Genomic DNA, 26,564 nt, shown 5'->3' on the forward strand with positions numbered 1-26,564 from the left:
ACCAAAGAGACAGCTATATAGTAGTTATCCCCATTGTATTGATTAAACAAGAACTTTTGGCATAAAAATTGAGTCCAAAGATGGTTGATATTGAATATTTTTATTGCAACAAAAAAAAAACATGTACACATAATATATGAGATACATTTCACATCAAGTCATTTAAGGATTACTGTATCACAGTTATATTTTTATTTTGTATACATTTGGGTGTCAGTTGTAACATAATGTTCTGTTACAACTGAAGTACTACAGTCACAACCTCATTCTCACTAACTACCATTGTAGAACAAAGTAGGTTTTTTTTTTGTAAAAATTTTAGAAGGAATCTTTTTTCAAGTATGACACATTCAGGTGACTTTTGTAAGATACATTAATAACAAGAAAAAATAGTAAGGTCATCATTATTTTAAACATGTGGTAAAGTTTTAATTCTTGCTCTTTGAAAAATATCTGCTTTTTTTTTAGGGAAAAAAATTGGTTCTGAACAGTATGTAAAAATCCTATAACTATGGCAAAAATATTCAAAATGGATAGAAATTTAAGTTTTAAAGAAAACAAGCTCCCCCTCTCCCTCTTTATGAGGTTAACTAAGTCTGATCCAAAAATGAATTCTTTTCAGATCAATGAACAATACAGTAAAATATTAATAGTAGATTGCTTAAAAATAGTTTCTGTAAAATGTGACCTTAAAACACATTAAGTAATAGTTAGCTACATGGGATCTGTGGCTGAGTGACATGTACTTTTTGGCTACCTATCAAGGGGGGCTTGGGCTCATATCCCTTGAGCTGATTTTTGTTTGCTGAGTGCCTAAAGGCAGATCCAGATACCTCCTCCCCTCAGTGTATCTACAAAAGTGACTTAGACCATAGCACACGAAGAATGCTATATCATGAAAGATACGAAAGCAATTCAGAAAAAAAAAAATCTAATAAAAAGTTTGTGGCAAAACTCTAATTTTCATTTCATTTATATATGATGTACACAAGCCCAATCGTAAACTCTTAAAGGGTTTGTTTTTTTATTACAATGCTGTGGAAGGAATGATAAGCAGGATCTTAGCCTTTCAAACCAAATTATTGAGGGGGGGCAATATCGGTGGACAAAGTAAATATTTCCTCACCACAAAAAAATTAATACTGTAAAAAAAATATAAGAAATTGGAATAAATGATCATTATGCAACTTTGCTAATTCTCACAAATGAAAATTGAATCTATTCAAATGCATTTTGTCCCTAGCGTCAAAACTCGCAACCTCACAAATTAATTGTCAAACTCGACATAAACCAACAACGCAGTTTTTGTATGTACATTAGGTGAGAGCCATGAGATGGAGGACACATGTCAAAATGTCAATAAAAGTAATAATTAAGGTTATATACACAATATAGAACAAGCTACGACTGTAGAGTTTGTTATACACTATTGAATGTGTACACTGTACAGCAACATGCAACATTTAATGGGTAAATAGTGAGAAGCTCTAGCAACAGGTGCACATTTTCAAACTATACAAGTTGACACAAGCCCAATGATACATTTCTCTCATTGTCTCATGTACAATAAGAGAGGGTAACAAGGTTAACAATCCACCATGAAAATGTAGACCTTCATTGAACATTAATTGGGGGGATTTTCACACCAAAAGTCAATCACAGAAATCCACTCTTCTGTGTGCTTTTTACCTTAATTAAGCTTTAAAATAGAGAAAGAAGAGAAAGTGATAGGAGGAAATGTGGTGGGGAAAAAATTTAAAAAAAAAAAAAAGCAATGTCAAGGAAGCCATATTGAAAGATCACTGCTGCCAACTAAATTAATGAATAAAAATTACTTTGTGCTACAAGAAAAAAAAATATGATTCAACAGAACTGAAAAGTGCATACAAATTATTTGGCTTATATAACGTACATCAGAGTATACTAAAAAGCTTGCTATTTTTTTGGATTAGCCTCCATGTATTAAAAAAAATCTCCAATTCTACTTTGAAAAAATTGCAAGGGTAAAGTTGACCTTTTAGATCTTGCAATCTATGCGGCAGATAGACAAAATAATACAATAGTGACATATTAATAACATTAACAGACGATAAAGAGGTCATGTTTCTGTGGTCAGCCCAATGACCAACCGCCTTTACTTATCCCCAACTAATGTCAGATACCCATTAGAGCTGGGTGGACTCAGAAGCGTCCTAAAGGTACCAAAAATAAAAATCCCAGGATTCAAACCTGGGAACCCCGATTCTGAAACCAAGCAATTAACCACTCAGCCACAGTGCCTCCTGAAAAATAGTAATAGTTCAAAAATGAAAAGTTTGTAGTGATACAAAGAAACAAATCTTTCTTCCAACTAGACGAAATAATTTAATATTGACATATTAATTACATTGAGAAAAAAATATATTTTCACTCTTGAGTTAGTAACAGCAATTATATATTTTAGAATGTCAACAAGTTTATGGTCTAGAAATTATCATTTTAATTTCAAACTAGCAGAAAACTCATTTAACAAAACAAATAATTTAATAATAATAATAAACAATGTTTATTTCCTTTTTTTTGAATGGACCATGGTATCAAACACAGCACAGATTTAACTTAGTGTGACGGTAAGGATTGAAAAATGAAAATAATGGCATTTAAAATAGGAATATAATGATTTTTCAGCATTTTATATTGATAGGCTTCACATCTTTGCTCAAACTGTGTCTGTGCTGTTGTTAGCATTTCTAATTATTATCCTAGCAAAACTATATGTAAAACTAGTCAATTCATTCACCAATAAAAACAAACAAATCCAAAATGAGAAAGTCAAAAAGTTTACAAAAAAAAAAATAATTTACACAGGTAAACAATTGAGATAAATAAACAGCTAAACTAAAATATTTCAATCTCTCTCTAAATGTTGGAGAAAAATTGTTGATACAATTGATATTAACCTTCAAATTTGTCATTGATTGGTCTTCAAATTTTAAATTGATCAACTATATGATACATCCCCTTTGAATTCTCCACCGTCAATACTATGGAAAAGACATTCAACAATATGCCTCTAAATATGAGTGCACAAACAGCAAGGAATCAAATAAGTTTTTTAAAGCTATTTTTTGTTTTTTATATCAAAATCAAGGTCTAATTTGTTAAAAAACTGAATGAAACAGAGGAACTGTTTTTTTAAAATGCTTTAACTATCTAGCTCTGCTTGTGAATTTAGATGCTACTTAAATAGAAGGATCCTAACCATGGAATTAAGATATTATTAAAATATCCTTGAATCACCTACAAAGATGGCATCACAAATAAGAAAATTGAAAAACAGAATCACTATTGCAATAGGACCCACAATGACTTGCTGACCATTGTCAAAAAATGTAAATTTAAACTGTATGGGCGTATTACAAGGTCCTCAGGGTTCACAAAGATCTTCCTCCAGGGAACAGTACCAGGAAAAAGAAAGAGGCAATCAAAGAGAGTGATAAAAAGACAACATAAAAGATTGAGTGGGCCTGTCATTGAAAGAGACTAGTCAAGTCAAAAGACAGAAGACTGGAGAGAGAGACTGTCAACAGAACATGTGTGGTGTCCCAACTGTCCAGCAGACTAATGGATAGGTAAAGGTGAGAACTATTTCTAGTAAAGTCTTTATTTCAAGTCTACAAAATTAGGTTCAGCAACACCAAAATAAATAGCTTTATTACTTTGAAAATTCAAGTAGATTTTTGAAGACTTTTATTAGCATAAGATTCAATTTTAAGTGGTACCATAGTTCCATATACACACATTTGAAAACAATGGCAATATTTAATGTTCCAGCATAATATGGAACAATTAATGTACAAGTCCAGGATGGCTGCTTGGTTGTATAGTTTGCATTCTGGACTGTTATTCTGTGGTCTCAATGGTCCTGGGTTCAAACCTTACCTGCTGCCATCTCCCATCATCTTCAAATTTGAAGGAACCCCCAAAACATGTCAAACATTATACAGACAAGCAATCAATAGATTGAGTAAACGCTACAATACTGCGCAAAATGTTGCGACACTAAAGAGGCTAGTTAAAAACAATAAATGCAAGTACAAATTACAACCATTAAAAAAAAAAACAGGGGACATCACAATACTCCTTAGCTTTTATCATCGCATTATTCAGCATTGTGAGAGACAAACAAGGTGGATATTTTATTTTTCACTAGCTCTACACCTGATCATATACAAATTCATTTGTAAAGTCTTGTATAAGCCAATAATATATTTTTAAAGCTTATGTCAGAAAAGACTAAGTATCTGTGCCATGACCTTCATAAGATGTCCCCACACTAGGATTATGGTGCCGCCGTTTTACTTCCCTGTGACTTCCCTGGTCTGAGTCGTCGTGCAGTATCTAGGGGGAAAAAAAGTTTTATTTTAATAGTATGGAATAAAATATTTGGTAGAAACTTTTTTTTTCTAAAAAAATATCCCTGTATATTTGGATATCTGTAGAATCAAAAAGTTGCCATTATTATTATTAGAAAGTAAAAAAAAAAGTAAAATTTATTGCTGCTGTTTGGAAAAATAATTGATAATCTAATTAAATAAATGGTCCGATCATCAGATTAATCAATTAATCTTTTTTTTTTTAATTCAAAGAATTAAATGTCTAATGCTAATTATTCAGTTTTGTAAATAAAACAGAAGTTGTTTTTTTTTTTTAACAATATCGTTTTATCAAGAGTTCTGTAAATAGTTCTCTAGGTTGTCTCCCTTTAAGAGACAACAACTATGTAACAGAAGCATTTCTTTTCACAGAACCTTAGATTTATGTATGTGTCCAATTCAGTCATAATTTAGAGAATATGAAAGATGTGTTAATGAAGTAGTTAATTATAATAGACAAAAGCTGGAAAGAAGCCCCCAGTGGATAAAGAAAAACCTAAGAAGCACACGACAATCCCAGCCTCAGAGGTGGTATAAAGATAGATTACTCTATTTGTACAGAGATATAATAATTTCTTTAAATAAATAATTTTTTTTAAAAGTTTTAACGATATTTAAATATGATACCAATATAATGTTAGTCTAGGTTTATATTTATTATGTCAATTAAATTATCAACAAAGGAATAGCATCAGAAGAACTACTGACATTTTTTCTTTGTTTATATAAAACTGTTTATAAATTTCAACCTTTATGGAACCCTTGATAAAGCCATATACATGTAACAAATTGAATGTAATAAATGAAAATTAGTTGGGTTTTAATTCTTGTAACAATGTAAGCTCTTGAGCTTTCATTTATATTTTTAACAATTTTATTCTATTTAAATCTAAAACTTATGTTAAAATTGATCAAATGAATAAAGTAAAGAGTAAGCTTAAAAAAAAAAAAAAAAGTACAAAACAGCAAATGGAATTCTATCAATGAAAAACAACTAATCACAAGTAAAAGATTTTTAAAAAAATGTCTTCAATTTTGTCAACATTGCACCTGTCATTCCAAGAGTTAAAAATTGAACTGTGAAATGTTTGGAATGGAAGCAATTTTTGTTGAAGTCACAAGATCTGCATTAAGCCAACACCAGAAAATCTGATTGTCTTTTGAGTGTTCTTTTTTAAAACAGAACATTTGGAAATGAAATGTTAAGAATTTTTTGCAATTAATGAAAAGGGGTGTTACTCAAAGGCAGAGTCTCGCCAACAGTCAAATCTTCATCTAATTTCTGCAATATTATGTACAAAGACATTAGCACAGTCCTACAGTAAAAATTTAAACTGTAAATGTAGTCAAGTACCCCTGTCAGACTCAAGATCTATAGAAAAGATAATGTGAAGGCCATATGTTTCTAAGGCTGACAGTTAACCAGGTTGTTGTGTAGCCAGCACAACGACCAAACATCTTTACTTTCCCCAACTAATGTCAGGTACCCATAACAGTTGTGTGGACTCAGGTGCATCCTAAAAATAAAATTCAAAATCCAAGCATTCACTGCTGAGATTCGAACACAAGACCCCTCACTTCAGAAGCCAAGCGCTTACCGATCAACCAGCAAGCCCCCCATTTAAACTGTAAATATTACAATTATTTGAAACTCTAAGTGTGTTGTAAGTACAAATGTAACAAAAAGATGTTAGAGGACAATTTATAACCCATTTCGGTCCTGGTTTATAACATTATACATTATTTCACCTGAAATTGCATGAAACAATGCTTGATTAGAAAATCTATTTGATTTAAAGACATTCCTAATTCTGTGTACACCTATTTCATAATAATGGCAAATAGATTGCAAAAAAAAACAAAACATATAGTTATTATAATAATAAAATAGAAAAATGTCAACAATTTAATTTAAGCAAAGAACTCAAACAAATAAATAGTGTTTTTTGGTTCTTCAAGACAACTAAAAATTGTATAAGAAATTCTAAATAATTAAGCTAAAAAATAATGAAAAATTATCAAAGAAGCCTCAAAATGAAGATGTGAAATACAAATATATTTATTGATAGAAAGGTGATCTGTTTCTGTTGCCAATAATAAATTAACACTTGTTTCACTGTGGCTACAAATGTTATGTAACCAGAAAGACTTAGCTGACTAAACCAACGACAGCCACCAGCAATCACGGCGATTCACCCAATACTTTTCATTCTGGAAGCTAAGTGCTTTAAGGCTTAGCCACTGCAAGCTTTAAAACAAATTACAATACATCGCAGAGAAACAAAAATGGTCTTAAAATAATAATAAAAATACACTTTTTTAAAGTTAAAAGCATTCTATGTCTTTAAAAATTCTATTTTTTTTAATAGCCCACACAAATAGAGACTAATAAAACAAGAAAATAAAATGTATCAAATGATATTACATTAAAAAGAAATTAGTAAAAAAAAAAAAAAAATATCAAAAATTGAGTGGATTCCATTAATTTCTCCAGTCCACAGCATACTAAGTATAAATGAAGTCTTTTTTATTGCTAGTCAGCTGGACTGAGGAATTTTACTATAAAATCTTTTCACAGCAAATATTGAACCAACATTATTGAAATTTACAGGGAGCAAATCAAGAGCTCAACAACTTGATGTGTAAGCAACATCATGCCAACTGGAAGTAGATCCATAGGCTTTTACTTTCTACAAATGATGTTTAAGTAAACTTTACAATTAGTTGTACTTAAGGACATCCTAAAATTCCAAATTAAGAAACTTAAGCACTAGTTTGTATTTTGACTCAAGACCCCCCGGTTCCAGTGTTAAGTATTTGGTCACGGCACACCTTTTATATATGTAACAGGAAGTCATCACAAAACAATCACGAAAATATAGAAAGAAAATGTCTTCATTAAGTTCACGTAGATGACTTTGCTAATTCTCTTGGGAATCTTCAAGCCGTCAAGGATTTTTAAAAAGAAGTTTGTGAGGGCCATAATATATAAATGCAATGTTTGACCAGAACAGGTAATGTGTAAATATCTTTACATTTCTAAAGTGAACATTAAAATGAACAAACTTGTCATTCAGCAAATATGCCAAGAATTTCTCGACTTTGACATTGGCAACCAAATGCAGCAAAGGACAGCCATTATGTTATATGTTTAAAAATCAGGTATCATGTTCTAAGCATTGTACAGTTGGGTACTAATAATCACACTGTCAAGCTCTGTCTGTGATTCCTTCTATGTGATACATATCTGAATTCCTGGAATCACAATCGTTAAAAGTTAGAAAGAATAAAGCCAACAAATAGTGTCCAGCTCACATTCACCCTTTCCCGCGCGTCACCTCTGTGTTGTTAAATTAAGTTGCGGAAGGGAGAACACATAGAAGTTATATAAACTTACATTTCATCATAAATGGCTTATAGTTCATAAACATGAGATCCTGAAGTATTCAAGAGAGCTGACCATCTCAGCAGCCATGCCTTTCTGATGACTGTTGTCATCCTAATAAAGGTAAGCGGCACCATTAGGTCGAGCAACACAGTGTTTCTCAACCAAAAGTCTGCCAGTATGTCATGAGTTGTTATGACTTACTGTTTTCTTTGGTCAGTATAGGTCAGCAATTTATCTGATAAGTTGGACACTGACTCTATAGGTTTGGGAAGCCCTTCACTAGTTACTTTGGACTGAGCTAGTTACATGGATTGCACAATAAAAATCTTGGTAATAAGGCTACAAAACATGAAGATACCGTATTCTATAAACATTATGTAAATAGTACTTTGGTCGCATGCTTCATTCAACAAGTGACTATAGTTTGTTATTTATTCTACTAAATCTTTTATAGATATGGATCAAAATGAAGTTTAATTTAATGATCATATTCATTTTATCTGGTGAAAATTATACAACTTAGGAAGTTATTTAGAAAAGCCACATTAGTAAAACATATTTTAACTATATTTAGTATTTCAAGTATTTCCATTAATTTTTTATTGAAAAATTTGCCCTCATTTTGTAAATGCCAAAGGGCATAGGGCAGTGATCTTAGACAGAAGAACCAAATATGTAACATTTGTTTTATGGAATGATCATAATGTAGTAAAATTTTAATTTAAAAAATATTTGTACTCAGACTTATCAAGAATATATAAGGCAGTGATCTTAACTGACAGAAGAACTAATAATGTCACACAATATAGGGCAGTGATTTTAAATGGCAGAAGAACTAAATATGTTACACTATATAGGGCAGTGATTTTAACTGACAGAAGAACTAGATATGTTACACTATATAGGGCAGTGATCTGACAGAAGAATGAGGGTCAGCAGATCTTGTGTGGTGCCTCAATGGTTCAACAGACTAAAGGATAGGTGAAGGTGAGAATCACCAAGTTCTGGTTCCTTATGTTTTGTTATAAACAACACTTGCCAACATATTCTGACAATGAATGTAGGCACAACCTGATTTTTTACTGAGTTGACATGCTCACAAAAATCATCAATAGCTAAAAAACCCAGATATTTACTAAGTTACAATGCTCACAGAATCATCTACAGCCAAAAAAAGAAAATAAACTTAATTTGCCTGCATCAAAAGAAATGAAGAATGGTACATAAAGAAGTGAGGAGAGGGAAGGTGTGTACATCATCAACAAAAACATTCTTATTAGAGACATCATCAATTTTATCATATATTACAGGAAGTTGCCAATGTTTAGCACAAATATTCAAGCATGTTAGTTTACAGGTAATAAAAAAAGTGACAGCTTGCTGAGTCAAAATTGAGACTAAAAGTATTTTCTGACCCTAGTGTTAATATAATAACTGAAAATCAATTAGAAAAAGATATTGTCACATAATGTTTTCACGCTCTGAGGTATTTAATGCCTCTTAAAGTAATGCAGCAATTGCAGGTTCAGATGTGCCTCTATAAAAACGCTGAAGAAACACTGTGTTGAACATAATATCCTTGAGTTAAATTAATTCAAACTCAATAATTTATGAAACAATTATGTTAACAAAATATGGGAATTAAGTGAAGCGAAATGTTTCAGAGCAGCTATTTTAATGCAGTCCTTAGACATGGGACAATCTGGTATTGCATTTTTTAGACAACTTATATACATACTGTTGTAAACCCAGTGGCGGAGTGATAGGGTTAATGTGTGTGTGATCTACTGACACAGGTGACCCAGGCAAATGACACAGGTCAATGGCTGTCAATGGACAGTATTACTAGTGCATGCAAATATAACCCATGTTATGGCCATGTGATGGAGAGCCAACGTGGACCAGAGAGACAGTGTGTAAGAAAGGGGAGCTCATTTCAGGTCAGCAAGGCAGTAAGGACGGTTTAGTACAATGTGAGTCCTCGAGAATGTAGCCGTACGAGTACAGTAGTAGACAGAGAGACTAGTATTGTTTTGTAGGCAGTCAAGTACAACAAAACACTTGAAGTCAGTGTAGTATTGGCAGTTGATTATTTAGTTATTCAACTACCACACTATTTTTGGAACTCTAGTTGTCAAGTTCTTGAGTTAGAGATGTGTTGTGTTGAGCAGCGTTTACAGTAGTGCTGATTAGGAGAGAGAATCGTAACAATATGTTCAATTTATAGTCTTTAAAATGAATAATACATATCTATGTATTTGGTCAGTGTGTTTGTGTTCCAACAAATTTAAAGTGAAAAACAATAGTTACTTCTGTCCACAAGACTTTGGATTTAAGTTTGTTGTTAAGTTTCCCTGTTCAGATCTTGCCAGTAAAGTAAAGTTCCCCTGTTCAGATCTTGCCAGTAAAGTAAAGTTCCCCTGTTCAGATCTTGCCAGTAAAGTAAAGTTCCCCTATTCAGATCTTGCCAGTAAAGTAAAGTTCCCCTGTTCAGATCTTGCGAGTAAAGTAAAGTTCCGCCTTTCAGATCTTGCGAGTAAAGTAAAGTTCCGCCTTTCAGACCTTGCAATCTATGGGGCAGATGATGTATCTGTTTTTGTGGACCTTGGTTAACAAGGGTGTCATCTGGCCAGCACAATGACCAACTTTACTTTTCCACAACTAATGTCAGGTACCCATTAGTACTGGGTGAACTAAGGATCCCTAAATTAAAAATCCCAGTCTTCACCAGGTGTCAAGCCCAGCACCCCCCCCCCCTCCATGTGTTGTTGTTGTTTTTGTTTTTTTTCAATTATTGTCTCCACTCCTGACACCAAACAGCTCATGCCAATACATCCTGCCCTGCTTGAAACTCCCAACATCTTAACAGTGATTAACCAAATGAGCGGTTAATACAATTTTGTGAGGTCTGCCAATTAGTTAAACTGAAATAAATATATTTGGTACGGTATAAAATATTTGGCCATGGCCATACATAATATTACACAGGATTTTTTTCCCCACCCCCCCTGATAAAAAAAAAAGTATTTCTCATCTCCTTGATGATTTAACCACCCTGGGATGGAGTAGGAAATATCTAGGATGTCTCTAGCGTGTAATACCAGTATGGACTTGGAAACAACTAGCAGGATTCTTTGATTAAAAAGAAACTGAAAAAAAAAATGCTCCAATACCTGAAAAGACTCTTGACTTTCAACCAGCAAGTATTTATGTTCCCTGTAGTATTTCTTAGCTTTCAGGACATACAATACAATCAGATCGCAGATGACTGTAGTCTGAAATAACACAACGGCAATTGAATTGAATGTATTGAAAACACTATTGTTCAGTTGATCTGCTTCAGTCGCACATTGAAATTTGTGTGGCCCGTTTTTTTTTTCACCACTACTTTTAAATACAAAAAAAAAATAATGTGGTTTGTGCTTATGCTAGTTATTAGAAAATGTAATAAAATAAGCCTTTTTTATCAGGAACAACATAAGATATGGCAGCAGTAATTTTCATTATTTTATTCAATATGCCACATATGTTCTTTTCCTAAATAATTCCAAATGCCTTCAAATCTTTGAGAGACCCAGACATGTTTGTTCATTAAGTCTTTAAATCTCTAATAGACCCAGACATGTTTGTTCATTAGGTCTTTAAATCTCTAATAGACCTAGACATGTTTTTTCATTAAGTCTTTAAATCTCTGATAGACCCAGACATGTTTGTTCATTAAGTCTTTAAATCTCTGATAGACCTAGACATGTTTGTTCATTAAGTCTTTAAATCTCTGATAGACCTAGACATGTTTGTTCATTAAGTCTTAAATCTCTAATAGAACTAGACGTGTTTCTTCATTAAGTCTTTAAATCTCTAATAGACCTAGACATGTTTGTTCATTAAGTCTTTAAATCTCTGATAGACCTAGACATGTTTTTTCATTAAGTCTTCAAATCTCTGATAGACCTAGACATGTTTGTTCATTAAGTCTTTAAATCTCTGATAGACCTAGACATGTTTGTTCATTAAGTCTTGAAATCTCTGATAGACCTAGACAGGTTTGTTCATTAAGTCTTTAAATCTCTGATAGACCTAGACATGTTTGTTCATTAAGTCTTTAAATCTCTGATAGACCTAGACATGTTTGTTCATTAAGTCTTTAAATCTCTGATAGACCTAGACATGTTTGTTCATTAAGTCTTTAAATCTCTGATAGACCTAGACATGTTTGTTCATTAAGTCTTAAATCTCTAATAGACCTAGACGTGTTTCTTCATTAAGTCTTTAAATCTCTAATAGACCTAGACATGTTTGTTCATTAAGTCTTTAAATCTCTGATAGAACTACACATGTTTGTTCATTAAGTCTTTAAATCTCTGATAGACCTAGACATGTTTGTTCATTAAGTCTTAAATCTCTAATAGAACTAGACGTGTTTCTTCATTAAGTCTTTAAATCTCTAATAGACCTAGACATGTTTGTTCATTAAGTCTTTAAATCTCTGATAGACCTAGACAGGTTTGTTCATTAAGTCTTTAAATCTCTGATAGACCTAGACATGTTTGTTCATTAAGTCTTTAAATCTCTGATAGACCTAGACATGTTTGTTCATTAAGTCTTTAAATCTCTGATAGACCTAGACATGTTTGTTCATTAAGTCTTTAAATCTCTGATAGACCTACACATGTTTGTTCATTAAGTCTTTAAATCTCTGATAGAACTACACATGTTTGTTCATTAAGTCTTTAAATCTCTGATAGACCTACACATGTTTGTTCATTAAGTCTTTAAATCTCTGATAGACCTAGACATGTTTGTTCATTAAGTCTTTAAATCTCTAATAGACCTAGACATGTTTGTTCATTAAGTCTTTAAATCTCTAATAGACCTAGACATGTTTGTTCATTAAGTCTTTAAATCTCTGATAGACCTAGACAGGTTTGTTCATTAAGTCTTTAAATCTCTGATAGACCTAGACATGTTTGTTCATTAAGTCTTTAAATCTCTGATAGACCTAGACATGTTTGTTCATTAAGTCTTTAAATCTCTGATAGACCTAGACATGTTTGTTCATTAAGTCTTAAATCTCTAATAGACCTAGACGTGTTTCTTCATTAAGTCTTTAAATCTCTGATAGACCTAGACATGTTTGTTCATTAAGTCTTTAAATCTCTGATAGACCTAGACAGGTTTGTTCATTAAGTCTTAAATCTCTAATAGAACTAGACGTGTTTCTTCATTAAGTCTTTAAATCTCTAATAGAACTAGACGTGTTTCTTCATTAAGTCTTTAAATCTCTAATAGACCTAGACATGTTTGTTCATTAAGTCTTTAAATCTCTGATAGAACTACACATGTTTGTTCATTAAGTCTTTAAATCTCTGATAGACCTAGACATGTTTGTTCATTAAGTCTTAAATCTCTAATAGAACTAGACGTGTTTCTTCATTAAGTCTTTAAATCTCTAATAGACCTAGACATGTTTGTTCATTAAGTCTTTAAATCTCTGATAGAACTACACATGTTTGTTCATTAAGTCTTTAAATCTCTGATAGACCTAGACATGTTTGTTCATTAAGTCTTTAAATCTCTGATAGACCTAGACATGTTTGTTCATTAAGTCTTTAAATCTCTGATAGACCTAGACATGTTTGTTCATTAAGTCTTTAAATCTCTGATAGACCTAGACATGTTTGTTCATTAAGTCTTTAAATCTCTGATAGACCTAGACATGTTTGTTCATTAAGTCTTTAAATCTCTAATAGACCTAGACATGTTTGTTCATTAAGTCTTTAAATCTCTGATAGAACTACACATGTTTGTTCATTAAGTCTTTAAATCTCTGATAGACCTAGACATGTTTGTTCATTAAGTCTTAAATCTCTAATAGAACTAGACGTGTTTCTTCATTAAGTCTTTAAATCTCTAATAGACCTAGACATGTTTGTTCATTAAGTCTTTAAATCTCTGATAGAACTACACATGTTTGTTCATTAAGTCTTTAAATCTCTGATAGACCTAGACATGTTTGTTCATTAAGTCTTTAAATCTCTGATAGACCTACACATGTTTGTTCATTAAGTCTTTAAATCTCTGATAGAACTACACATGTTTGTTCATTTAGTCTTTAAATCTCTGATAGACCTAGACATGTTTGTTCATTAAGTCTTTAAATCTCTAATAGACCTAGACATGTTTGTTCATTAAGTCTTTAAATCTCTAATAGACCTAGACATGTTTGTTCATTAAGTCTTTAAATCTCTAATAGACCTAGACATGTTTGTTCATTAAGTCTTAAGTCAAGAGTGACAACAACATGCCAGGCTTGAACTGCATTAAAAAAAAAAACATGCTAATACAACTTTGAGAAAAGTTGAGACGTAACTAAAATTTTCTATTAGATATCTAGGAATTAGCAGATTGGGCACTCTGTAAAAACTTGTAGTGTAGATTTACTTCACATTTTACAATTCTTTTTTTTTCATCCCTGTAAACCTCTAGCATTAATGTCACATTCAGAATGATAACAGTACCTTGATTACTCACCAATGCAAGCAGTGCCAAACCACTGCCAAAATTTAATAAAAGTGGAATGATGCTGAATTTTCCTGCCTTGCCCTGGACATTTATAACAAAGATAATGCCAGTGGCTTTGTAGAGATTTCGATACTGCTTGAAGGTATCATTTTCTTTTACTGCATAATAATCAGCATATCTAGAGATAGGCATGATAATAGACAGATATAGGCTATTAGGCACAAACTACGAGTTTCAATTGAAAAAAAAAAACAAAGAAATTTCGAAGATTATTGTAACACTGGATTGAACGTAGTTTATATATGTTATATTGAATATTTCTTGTATAATGTGGTGATAGCTAATAAGTAATTCTAGATGTTAAGACTAGAGGCACAAATACTCCATTGCAATCCGGGGGTGGTGGCCGAGTGGTTAAGCGCTTGGCTTCTGAACCTGGGGTCCTGGGTTCATATCTCAGTAAAGACTGATTTTGAATTTCTGGATTTTTCTACCCAGCTCTAATGGGTATTTGACTTGAGTTGGGGAAAGTAAAGGCATTGGCCGTTGTGCTGGCCACATGACACCCTGCTCGTTAACCATTGGCCAAAGAAACAGATGACCTTAACATCATCTGCCCTATAGATCGCAAGGAACCTTACTTCACTTACTTATCTAATCTGGGAATAATGTATTCAGAATGCACTGAACAGCAATGAACAAAACAATATTAATAGGACAACTTGAAGCACAGAATTAATGAAATTGACAAAATAATCCAGATACAATATTAATGAATGGAATAATAAACCCCCACAATGATGTAATGTTGGCCTCTTCAGTGATAGAACGACTATGGTTCAACTCATTGAGCACTTTTTCAAATGACTGTATAAACCAAGTCAAGAGAGATAACTCTGTCCACATATAATGCAGGTAGGAGAGGGACCAGCCATTTTTCAGTTGGCTTAATAAAGCACAGTGTAGATCAAATTCAACATTTGATCTATAGAAATGTACTGGAATAAATTCTAACTCATGAACAAGTTTTCTCTCTATATACTCTAACTAAGCTTGGTTCTAGAACTTTCCTGTCTAAAATCTTCAAGATTCACTATTCAGAAGAAAAACTAAGACTTTAATCATTTCCACTTGACTCTCTAACATTCTTTGATATGATCCAAAGTGAGATGAACTATCTGGAAAGATATCACTTCACATGTCTGTTCATTTGCATTGACGAGTAAGTGCATATGAATATGTAAGTTAGGTCATCCTTAATGTACTAAAAAAATGTTTCTTAAAAGATTTTATAAGGATAAAAGTCTAATAGTACAACTGAACTAATCATATAATAAAGGTCTAACTTTTCCAGGGACCAACATTCTTAGGTTTATTAGTCACAAGTTTATGACTCAAAGAGAAAATTACTAAGCATGTCTCACACCAGTAGTAAACATTTATATTTGCTTGAAGAAAGATTTTTAAAAATGGATGCCACCAGATTAGAAAATCCAATATACAAGAAGTCTTCATCTTTTTTTTTTTAACTACAAGTCTTTTTTTTTATTATTAGGCTACTATTTTAGTGAAACACTAGAAACTTGAGTTTCAAAAATGAATGTGTAAGTACCTGAAGTTGAAGCCTCGAGAAATGCTGTAGTCACCCCGATCAAGTCTTTTAAAGCTGTACTCAGGCAAGCAGTCATCAACACTGAAGTCTAAGTTACAGTCCCAATTTATAACGACTTCTATCACACCTCCCTGACAATCAATGGTCGATGAAGAGATAAAAAATAGAATGTAAGACAATGCACAACAGCAATAAATATATGAATAATTAAAATTCTAGGCCAGTCAAGCGGCCATTTATGCTAACAAAACTCTAGCTCGTCAAACACATCTACATTTTTTTTTAATTCATTTTTTTTTTCAGGCCTTGCGAGGCAGATGATGTAAAAATAATCTTGTTTCTATGGCCAACGATTAACAAGGGTGTCAAGTGGCCAACACAACAACCAACCGCCTTTACTTCCCCAATTAATGTCAGGTACCCATAGTTGGGTGTACTAGGGAGCATCCTTAAAAATCCCTAAATTCAAATCCCAGTCTTCACCCAGATTTTGTACACCGGATTTACCAAAAAGCTTGCTATTTATAGTTTTTCTACCTGTAAAAGAATCTCCAATCATACATTAGTAGCAATGTTATTTTTACGTTGCTTCAGATGTGACAAAAAAACTGTGATTTTAGAGTGACTCAAAAACAATGCTTTTTTAATTGTTATTATTACGGTTACTATTATTATTATTATTACTGTGGCACATTCTGACAGGAACACATTTAACATTATTTAGAAATGGGAAAAAAAAAATTATGAAAGGCACTTCTTTAAATGTGTATATGATTAGAGAACGCCTTTTATGTAAATAAAAATCCATAAATTTTTTTTAGATTATCACTAATTTCAAATGCAGATATTTAAGATATTTGAATATATTAATTTTAGTAATGTCAGTTCAATACTAACTAATATGATAAAATAAAAACCAGAGTTGATGCTTGGGATATTTTTTTTAAACAACTAAATGCAAAACAAAAACTTTATAAAAACAAAATTGAACAGAATGATGCACGACTACCAGTATAAAGTTTCCCATATTTACCTGTAGGGCCAAATGATTATAATCTTCGTTGATATCTTTCACGATATCGTCTAATAAAAATATGGGACAATATTTACTAAGGGCATTGGTGCGGTTCCATCTGCAATCACTTAACTCAGTATCATTAGCATACAGATCCAGAATGTTTCGTCTGAAAAAAGGTATTTTTCTTTTTTAACGTTTCATTGTTTATTTCTTTTGAAACAACTCTCTTAAGTAAAAAAAAATGTCAGCAATTTTTTCAAGTATTTCTGTTAACTAGCTTGAGAGGGTTTTTGTTTTAAAAGATTCATTGCAACTTTTTTTCCCCTACATTGTCAAACACTCGTGCTCACTTGGACAGTTTTGTTTCGTTGTTTTGTTGTACAGGTTTTGGATGTTCCTTCTAAAACAAAGATTTCTACATCCTACTCCGAAATCCTGCATGATGGCTGGTACATGGTTTAAAAAAATTGGAATGATCTGAGATGGCAGTCTGAAGCGCATACAACACGACAACGCTTTTTGCTAATAAGTGAGTTAAAAGCCAATCCACAACTCCATCTGAAGCATCTTCAAAAGCTATTACAACTCAAAGAAGTAAAAATAGTTCTGAATTACAGTTACTATTGTAAGCAAACTCTGACTTTAACAATTAACCCATTGTTATCATGACAATGCATAAATTTATCCTGGCTAAAAAATAGATTCTGAAATATACTGTAATCAGCTTTTTCACCTTAATTATCTAAAGCTGTATTTCGCAGACTACAGCTAGTATGTAATTGACAGCACTTAGAATGATACTTCAAAAAAGAAAAATGATAAACAGATAGCAGTAAACAGACTCTAAAGATTATAATTTTGCTTTAAAGATCATGTGCATTTTTCTGAACACTTTTTCCAAAAACATCTGTATTGTTTCATGGTCTGTGGCCTCATCGCAAATAACCTAAGCAAAGCTAATGATCATTTTTTTTCCAGTACAGAATGTGAAATCTACTTTTTAATGCTATCAATTAAAGAAAAAAAATATAGAAGAAATTACATTAGCTCCTAAATAGCATTGCTTGAAATCAAAGTAAATTGTGCGTATGTGTGTGTGATAAACATGTTTGTTCATTACTTCTTAAATAAATTATATAAATATTATCAGAGTTTGCTCTAACTGTAAGTATATGTAAATATATATATATATATATATATATATATATATATATATACATATATATATATATATATATATGTATATATATACATACAAATAGAGAGAGAGAGAGAAAATAAATGAATGGTTAGTGCACAATAAAAAAAGATTTAGATTTTATTCCAGAAATCAACATAAGAAGTTGTCCATGAGAGTTTTTCTGTGGCTTTGTATTTCAGCAGAACAAAAAAAAGTTGAGTCATTTTCAAACTATTGCAGGCCAAAATATTTACAAGCTGCAGAATTTGGTTACTAGAGCCACCAGACTAAAAATAAAAAGAAAATTTAATTAGATTCTTTAGCTAGTCCACTTTTCCTCAACAGATAACGAAGCTGAGCAAACAACAAGACCGAAGTTAAGATGTTTGTAGAGCATCATTGTTATTTTTACTCGAAAAAAAGAGGCCTTGTCATTACAAAAAAATTCCAATAAAGATCAATAAAGCTGTCTTAGTTTTAGTCTTAAAAGGAAAAAATTCTAGAACCAAATTAGTTTGACTGAAAACATCAACTCTGGCTAGTCCAATAATAGAAGAATAATAAAAAAAAAGCTTCTATACTGTGAAGATTAATAATGTGAAGACTATAAGCTCAACCAATCATAATACCTCAACAGCTACTGCACTGTACGGATAACCAGCTCCTTGAACTATAGTGTCCAATCGAAAGAAAGGACAATATTTGGCCTGCGGATCTGTGGCATTGTACGTACAATTGTTTATAAAGGCTGTACTTTCATTGGTGGCCACGTCTGGTAAGTTTCGTCTGGATAATAAGATAGATACACAATATGCTTCTTTAATTATCTCGCTTCATCTCAAGAAAGCGGAAGGGAACTCTAAGCACACATGGGCAACACAAGCAGTAGAAAGTTTGAAAAGGAAACGGACAAAAACTCTCTGCAAGTAGATCACATTTTTTTTTTTTAGGTATGATACTTCAAAAGTGATTAAAATGTTCTGTAATTGTACAAGCAAAACATCTCTACTTTCTTTCAAGGGAATATTGGGATAGGACACAAACAATAAGGGGAAAAAAATTGTTTAAGGTTATCAAAGAAAAAAAAAAGGGGGGGGGGAGTATACAAGGTTATCAGCACAAAAAAAAAAAATAATAGAAAAAAAGAGTCAAAGGTTATCAAATTAACTTTTATTTTATGTATAGCTGATATATTTTATATGTTTAAAGAGATATTGGAATGAGGAAAAAGATTTTTAAAAAAAAATGTTCTTTTTTTTAACTTGTAATCTAACTTTAATATTGATAGCTAAATGTTTTCAGTAAATCATTCAAAATCAATAAACACTTTTTAAAATTATCTGAAAGGATTTTAGATGTAATGTTAACAGAATGTAACTCAGGTATCAAGTAACAATGCATAAATTTCTTACCTTCTTACACCAAATTTAGGAAATTCAATATTGTTTTTAATAAACATTGTGAAGTTGTGTGAACCAAACAAGACTGGATCCGTCATGTTCTTATATCTTGACAGAGAAAAAATAACAACATTTTGTTAGCTATGAAAAATAGGTTCTATGAAAATTATAATATAATTAAATCATCATCATCAAACTCCATTTGAGTGGGTTTTGAAAGGTTTAAATCCTCTCTTGCAAAAGCCCTGGACAGAAACCCTGCTGTTTTGGGTAGTGCATAGATGTCACCATACAGGTGAGAACTTTTGGTTTCCCAGACTTGTCGAGATGGAGATCAGCAAGTCTGGGGCAGTCAAAAAGAATATGAGACATGATTGCCTCTACTTCCCCGCAGTGGCCACAGCTATAATAGTTTGTTCAGGCCTGGACAGCCTCAACCTCATGCCCTCCCAGACTCTGCGTGAGGACACCGCAGGATTTTTGAGACTTCTCCCAGGACTCAAACCAAGTATGTATATAATTAAATGGATCTGTCTTGTTTTAGGACCTACTAGAACAAACAGCAAAGACTATTCTCTTTTAACAGCTTTGATGTGAAAAGTACATTTCTAGTATTTCAAACACAAATTTCTTTTTCTAGTCTCCAGCTAGGATACTAGGCTATAACTACATTTGAAATACGTTAGCATATTCAATTAATAGTATCCTATTCAATTATAGTAGTAATATTAAGGTGGACAATTCTCTCTAACCAGCTAGGATACTAGGCTATAAATACATTTGAAATACCTTAGCATATTCAATTAATAGTATCCTATTCAATTATAGTAGTAATATTAAGGTCTCCAATTCTCTATGACCAGCTAGCATACTAGACTATAAATACATTTGAAATACGTTAGCATATTCAATTAATAGTATCCTTAGTATCCTATTCAATTATAGTAGTAATATTAAGGTGGACAATTCTCTCTAACCAGCTAGGATACTAGGCTATAAACACATTTGAAGTACGTTAGTATATTCAATTAATAGTATTCTATTCAATTATAGTTGCAATATTAAGGTGGACAGTTCTCTCTGACCAGCTAGGATACTAGACTATAAATACATTTGAAGTACGTTAGCATATTCAATTAATAGTATCCTATTCAATTATAGTAGTAATATTAAGGTGGACAATTGCAGTCAAAATGTATTTTCATTTTTTTGAGCCAATAACATTTATATCTCAGAATAGAAACATGTTATTCATATTTTAAAAACAAGCAAAATATAAAAAATCCTTTTTAAAAAAAAAAACAAAGCTCATCAAAAAGGGAACAACTCTGACCTTCAAACTATATCTACCAATAATGTACAAGCTATTTTCCTTTTTCAATATCAAACAAAATAATTAATTACCAATAATCAATTGACTAATTGAGTATTTTTATTTATTGATTCATGTTTTTTTAGGTACAATAAATAATTGTTTTAAGTATCAACTTGATCGGAGAATGTGTGAGGGAAGAAATATGGCTAACAAATGTTTAAGGGGACAAAACCCAAAATATTTAGCGATATCTGTGAATAGTGAAGTATTAGTTTCCCTTGTTGTTATTAAACAAATTAATGAATTACCAAAAATTAATTGAATAAAGTTGACTTTGAGTTTAGTCAAGTCAAACAAGTGGTATCATTCTACTTCCTGTTTTCTACATCAGGAATTCTAAGTGTCTTTTAACCTCTTAACCCGAGGTGAACATTAAATCAGGCAATGTCAACTGAGACTGTGACACTAATTGGTTACTTTTTTTTTATCCATTCATGTCTTGTCTTGTCTACGGTAATGAATAATTGTGCGAAGTGAACGAGTGTGGGAGAAATAATGTGTACAAACTTTTTACCACACAGACAAATTGAGTTGATATAAGATTTCTAAAAAGTAAAGTTCCCCTCTCAGACATCCAGCCTATAGGGCAAATCGCAACCAATTTCCAATAAAGATCAATAATAAAGCAATCTTAACCTTAGTCTTTATCTTGTAGGATGCACTTGAACTTTGATTCATTTGCTGATCAACTAAGATTTAACTCTTTCTCTCCGTAATTATTTACCATATTCTGTTGGGATCAACGTTGGTATCGTCAGTTAGGAGAGAAAGAGTTAAGTGAGTGGTTCTCTTTTCAAAATGTCAGAAGTGGACAATGATTACACAACTGAAAATATAAACCTGTACAAAAACAACGTACCTACTATCATCTTCAACCAGACACCATCCATATATCTCACAAACATGACTTTTCTCGTTAGCTGAGTTGACACATTTACCAGTGAAAGGTCCTGTTGGAAACATCATTTGATTGTCAAAACAAGCAAGCTAGTGCAAAAATGATTAGATTTCCAAATCTGGTCTTGAAATGGATGCAGATACAGGACCTCATTTAATAATTTAAAAAAAAAAGATTTTTTCATAACACATGAGAAGTAGTTGAAAACTAAATTTACAAATATAATCAAAATCATAACTACTAAGTTAATTAAGCAAGTTTTGTTTTTTTTGGACAGAAACTTAAAAAACTAATTTCCTGTGGACATGATACCTTTTTATAAACAGCAAATTATTTGAACCTCTATGTTTCCAAATATTCATTTATTACAAAAAGATGTGTAGTCCTTCTCAGTATTTCTCTATTGTGTCTACAAACTAATATTCCCAATTTTTTTAATTTATTGGCATATTAGATGCCTAAATTATGGTTAAAAATCCATTATACTAGGAAACTTTAGTTAAAATGTGTTAGTATTTGCTTAGAATCTTCTTTTATTTAAAAGCATCTCTTACAGGAATAAGGATATCACAGTATTTAGCTGTACTATATATATAAAAAGTTGGATATCACAGTATTTAGCTGTACTATATATATATATATATATAAAAAGTTATTGTTTCACATGGACTCTTCAACTTCTTTTAGCCAGCTTTTTTCAGTCTGAGCTTTGGGAAAGTAGATTGCTATACTTCTCTGCTGTTCTGCACTGCCGTAGAGAGTGTTGGATATGCTGGGTTGTGGTAAATTGGTGTGTCTAAGGAGAATCAAATTGGGGCATTCCATGTAGGTATGATTGGCCATTTCATAAGAGTGAGTGCAGGGGAGGAAATAGATAATGCACAGTTAGTTTGGCAAGGGCTTTTATCTGTAAATAGATGGACCAGTGCTTCCAGATACCAATGAAAGAAAGATGAATAAAAGACATTTAAAAAATGTACTCCATTTTTTTTTAGCAATAACAAGTACTTGAACTAAACAATATAACTAATTACCATTTCCTTTGTCTAAAATTTTCCCCTGGGGACAGGAAGAATCATCAATACAAAAACTGCCATCAATTGTAGGATCCTAAAGAAATAAAAGTATGACATAAGTATAAATGAACAATAATTGTGAATGTAACAGAAAACTAAACATTTTCGTTTTCATTGCAATAGCATCATTAGTATTGAAAAACTATTTATCATAGTAAATACAGGAAGTTCTCAGGTAATGTTAAGTCCTGAGTTGGGATGTTTAGTTGCTAAAACACATTTCCCATATGCTATTGTTTTGGCTAAAAGGGTTTTCCCTGTAAGCATCATAAATTCAAATTTGGTGTGCGGGAAATAGTTGGTGTTTGGGAAATAGTTGGTGTTCTTGGGGGAAGAAGACACAGTGACACAGCTGTGGGCAGAGGAAGATGGCAACACCCTAATCGCATTGTATGTAATTTTGGCTTGTTGCTTCATCTTTCTATTTCATGTGTTCAGATTTTGTTAACCTTTTGCCCTTCTTGTGGCTCCCAAGCATATGGCAGAATCTTCAGATGGCAGGGTAATGAAGAGGAAAGCCATCAGCGCGCAATGGAAGTAAAATTAGATATTGTTAAGTGTAAGTGTTAATTTCAATGTGCATTTCCTTAAGTTCCAATGAGTGGCTTGAGTTTAAACTATTTCTGTGGCCAACACTACATTAAAACAACATTTGTTACAGTCTCTCTAAAAAGCTTATTTAGGGCTGGCCACCAAAACAGGGTGAACTTTACTTCAGTCTCCTCCCAGTAGTGGATTACTAAGGCTTTAAAGAAACACCAACCTTCATTAAAATTTAAACTCTAAAGTTTACAAAAAAAAAAAACCTGTAATTAGTATCCAATGGCGTTTTCAGTGGAAGAACTCTACAGTGAATATAAAAGTTAATGTTTCATTAAAACCTTAAAAATGATCTATTAAAAAATTGAGGAAGAGTTCTCAAACAATTATCCTACTTTTGTGGACAACAAAACTCTAACCCAATATTTTTAGCTCACAGCATCCTTTTATAGGCAACTCGGGACTGGCTCAATAAAAACTGATTACCCCCCACCTCCATTATGTTGATGAAATCAAATGGGAGTACAAATATTGATACTGACTACTGGGAAGACATAGCCTGGACCACACTATGTGGAGAGAGATGGTAATCAAGAAAGCTATGGACAGCCAAAAAAAAACTTGGGCCTCAGCTCTGGAAGGAAAGCGCGCCAAATGAAAAATGGTTGGCTCCTCTACCACCAAAGCAAAAGCCATTCAGCCTGCAATATATTTGGACAGGAGTGTCTCTTCAAAATAGGGCTCCACAGTCACATGAAAAAGTGTGAGATGAACCATAGTCGTTACGACTGAAGGAGACCAACATGTCATTGCTCTACTCCTCTGGCAACTTATCCCCACAAAAGTAGAAAAAACAGTTATCTTTAGAATGTCCCCTGCTCCGTCATCTAGATCTAGCTTAAAGAACAAACAAAGAAACAAAAACATTTTTTAAAATCAATTCCTCCTTTATGAAGCTGTTTCTCATTCTATTTATTTCTCTTGTAATGCTCCATTATAGCAAGGAGTCTTTCTAGAGAGCTTTGCATAATTCTATTAAAATTTCAGCTAATTATTTCTACTAAAGACTGTAAAATGTTCAAGTATGTCTTTTTAAACTCATTACTGAATACACAAAAAACATTTGAATCAAGTATAGCAGTCCCAGCTGAAGCCATGTTTAATAAAAAATTTTAAAAAGATGGTACAAGCCAAATTTAATTTTTAAGACATCATATTTTGAAAAATTATAACTGTGTAGCCAATTATGTTGTTTTTCTGAAAGATGTAACTGTCAAATTCCTAGAAAAATTGAGAGACATTTTCAAATTATACCTGTCCATTCAGTTTCCAACTTTTTTTTTAACCCATGAAGAGAATGCAAGCTAACAGGTAAAATTGTAAAAAAAAATTAATTAATTAAATTCTTGACTTACCTCAGGACAAGTTGATTGTGTTTGATTTAATGTAGGAATAACATTTGTCATCACAAAAGTTGCACCAATTTCCTGATGAATCAAATAGAAAAAAAAAGGTCAGTACTAGTTTAATACCGGTACCCGATAAGACAAAAAAAAAAAAAAAAAAAAAAAACAATTTAATTAGTTCCTTATAATCCCTTTTTACAGCACCTTTTTAAGCATGACTCTAAACAAACTTTGAAATGACTGAATGGTAAAGAAAAGTAAACTCAAACCTGGGGTGGTATAACATAATCAGCAACATCCCATGTCCGCACACCTATGTCAGACAGGTGACTGAGGTTAGAGAAAACGACTCCTTTTAGTTTTGTTGTGATTGCACTTTGACACGTGTCAAACTCTTGGTAACCTTTTTTGTAGACAATCACATAACTGTAATTGGAAAGACATTTCTGAATGTAATTTGTAAGCAAAATCAAGATTTCTCATTAGGGATTTAGATCTAGATTATGAATATAGATATTTAATCAAGATTCTAATGGTTGCCATGGCTCACCTAGAGATGTAATTCAGCCAGCTAAATGCAGAAATTACCTAGATAGATTCGTAATAGATCTATTCTAGATCTAGCTAGATTTAGATCTTATATGTATCTAGTCCTAGTAGTATAGTAGGATAGTAGTACTAGTAAAACTAAGTAGATCTATAACTATCACTAGTATTAGTACTACTAGTATAGTAAGACTTAGATCTAGTAGTATAGCATTATTAAAAAATCATTAATTTATTACTACACTAGTATTACTATTAGTATTTAGAATCTAGATCTCTTCTATCTAATTAATCTAGTATTAGTCAGAATTCTAGTAATCTAAATTCTAATTGTAATTGGTAATGCTAATATAAATTATATAATTATAATAATAAAATAATAATACTCAATAATAAGTCTTAAAAATAGTACAGTTACTATAGACTATAGACATAAGTCTAGTCATACTCATACTACTCAGTCTTGAGTCTACTGACTACGACTACGAGTTATGTAGTTATGACTGCCATGACCATATTTTATGCCATGATAATAATCATAATCAATAGTGACTAATAATAAAAAAAAAAGTAAATGTAAATGTCTAGAGTCTAGACTACTCTAGAGTCTAAGTCAAAGACTCTACTTACTATCTATATCTTTATTATTTTAATATTTATAGTTTATTCTTTTATCTAGGTCTAAGACTAGACAGTGAAGACAGACTCACACTACTCACAGACTAGACTCACTAAGTAAAGTAAGTAAGACTTAAGACTAGTAAGACTCTAGTCTAGTCTAGACTACTAGGTAACTAGACTAGGACTAGACAGTCTAGACTCTACTCTCTAGACACTCTAGTCTAAAGTAGTCTAAAGTTAAAAGTATGATCTACCCACCCAATGATATACGACAGAATTACAAGCTGAAGAAATCTATTTATAAATCCAACTTTCTTGCTTTTTATGTGCACTATTCGTGGAGTGTAATATTCAAATAGAGTACTAGCCACACATGAACATACAGATCGCAGATCTAAACTAATCCTGGACTCAGACATTTTCTTGGTCACATGATAAAGATATTTGTTTACAATTTTTAGTAGGAAATCCGTGTTGCCAACTTCGGAGAGGTAAATAAATAAGAATGTCTCAATCACAGACCTATATAGATCTATATATAAATTAAGCTCCTGAAAGCTCCTCTTA

The 26,564-nt window shown here is 32.0% G+C and overlaps 1 protein-coding gene across 3 annotated transcripts; it reads right to left on the reverse strand.

The window, feature by feature from the left end:
- Window positions 1-84: 84 nt before the first annotated feature.
- Window positions 85-26,561, reverse strand: LOC106075112 (P2X purinoceptor 4-like). Of its 3 annotated transcripts, none has more exons than XM_013236028.2 (11): window positions 26,256-26,560; window positions 25,100-25,256; window positions 24,840-24,911; window positions 22,843-22,918; window positions 21,770-21,860; window positions 19,548-19,643; window positions 16,971-17,121; window positions 15,938-16,068; window positions 14,335-14,503; window positions 10,977-11,078; window positions 85-4,380 (listed from the first exon to the last, which is right to left on the reverse strand). In XM_013236028.2, exons 1-11 carry the CDS (start codon window positions 26,414-26,416, stop codon window positions 4,276-4,278), a joined length of 1,311 nt encoding a protein of 436 aa, XP_013091482.2. In that variant the 5' UTR covers window positions 26,417-26,560; the 3' UTR covers window positions 85-4,275. The 3 variants fall into 3 exon arrangements, with proteins under 3 accessions (XP_013091482.2, XP_013091481.2, XP_013091483.2); XM_013236027.2 differs by lacking the exon at window positions 16,971-17,121 and adding an exon at window positions 18,765-18,921 and having other exon boundaries at window positions 26,256-26,556; XM_013236029.2 differs by lacking the exons at window positions 85-4,380; window positions 16,971-17,121 and adding exons at window positions 6,292-7,670; window positions 18,765-18,921 and having other exon boundaries at window positions 26,256-26,561.
- Between the last annotated feature and the right edge of the window lie 3 nt (window positions 26,562-26,564).

This window comes from Biomphalaria glabrata, chromosome 12, assembly GCF_947242115.1.
Source record: "Biomphalaria glabrata chromosome 12, xgBioGlab47.1, whole genome shotgun sequence".
Taxonomy (NCBI): Eukaryota; Metazoa; Mollusca; class Gastropoda; family Planorbidae; genus Biomphalaria; species Biomphalaria glabrata.

Bases quoted from the DNA above. Each gene is read 5' to 3' on its own strand.
- LOC106075112 (XM_013236027.2), bottom strand. From the start codon at position 26,416: ATGTCTGAGTCCAGGATTAGTTTAGATCTGCGATCTGTATGTTCATGT. The intron at 22,919-24,839 runs GTAAGTCAAGAA...TTATTTCTTTAG, and splicing joins CACAATCAACTTGTCCTGAG to GATCCTACAATTGATGGCAG. The intron at 19,644-21,769 runs GTACGTTGTTTT...TTCTCTGTCAAG, and splicing joins CTGGTTGAAGATGATAGTAG to ATATAAGAACATGACGGATC.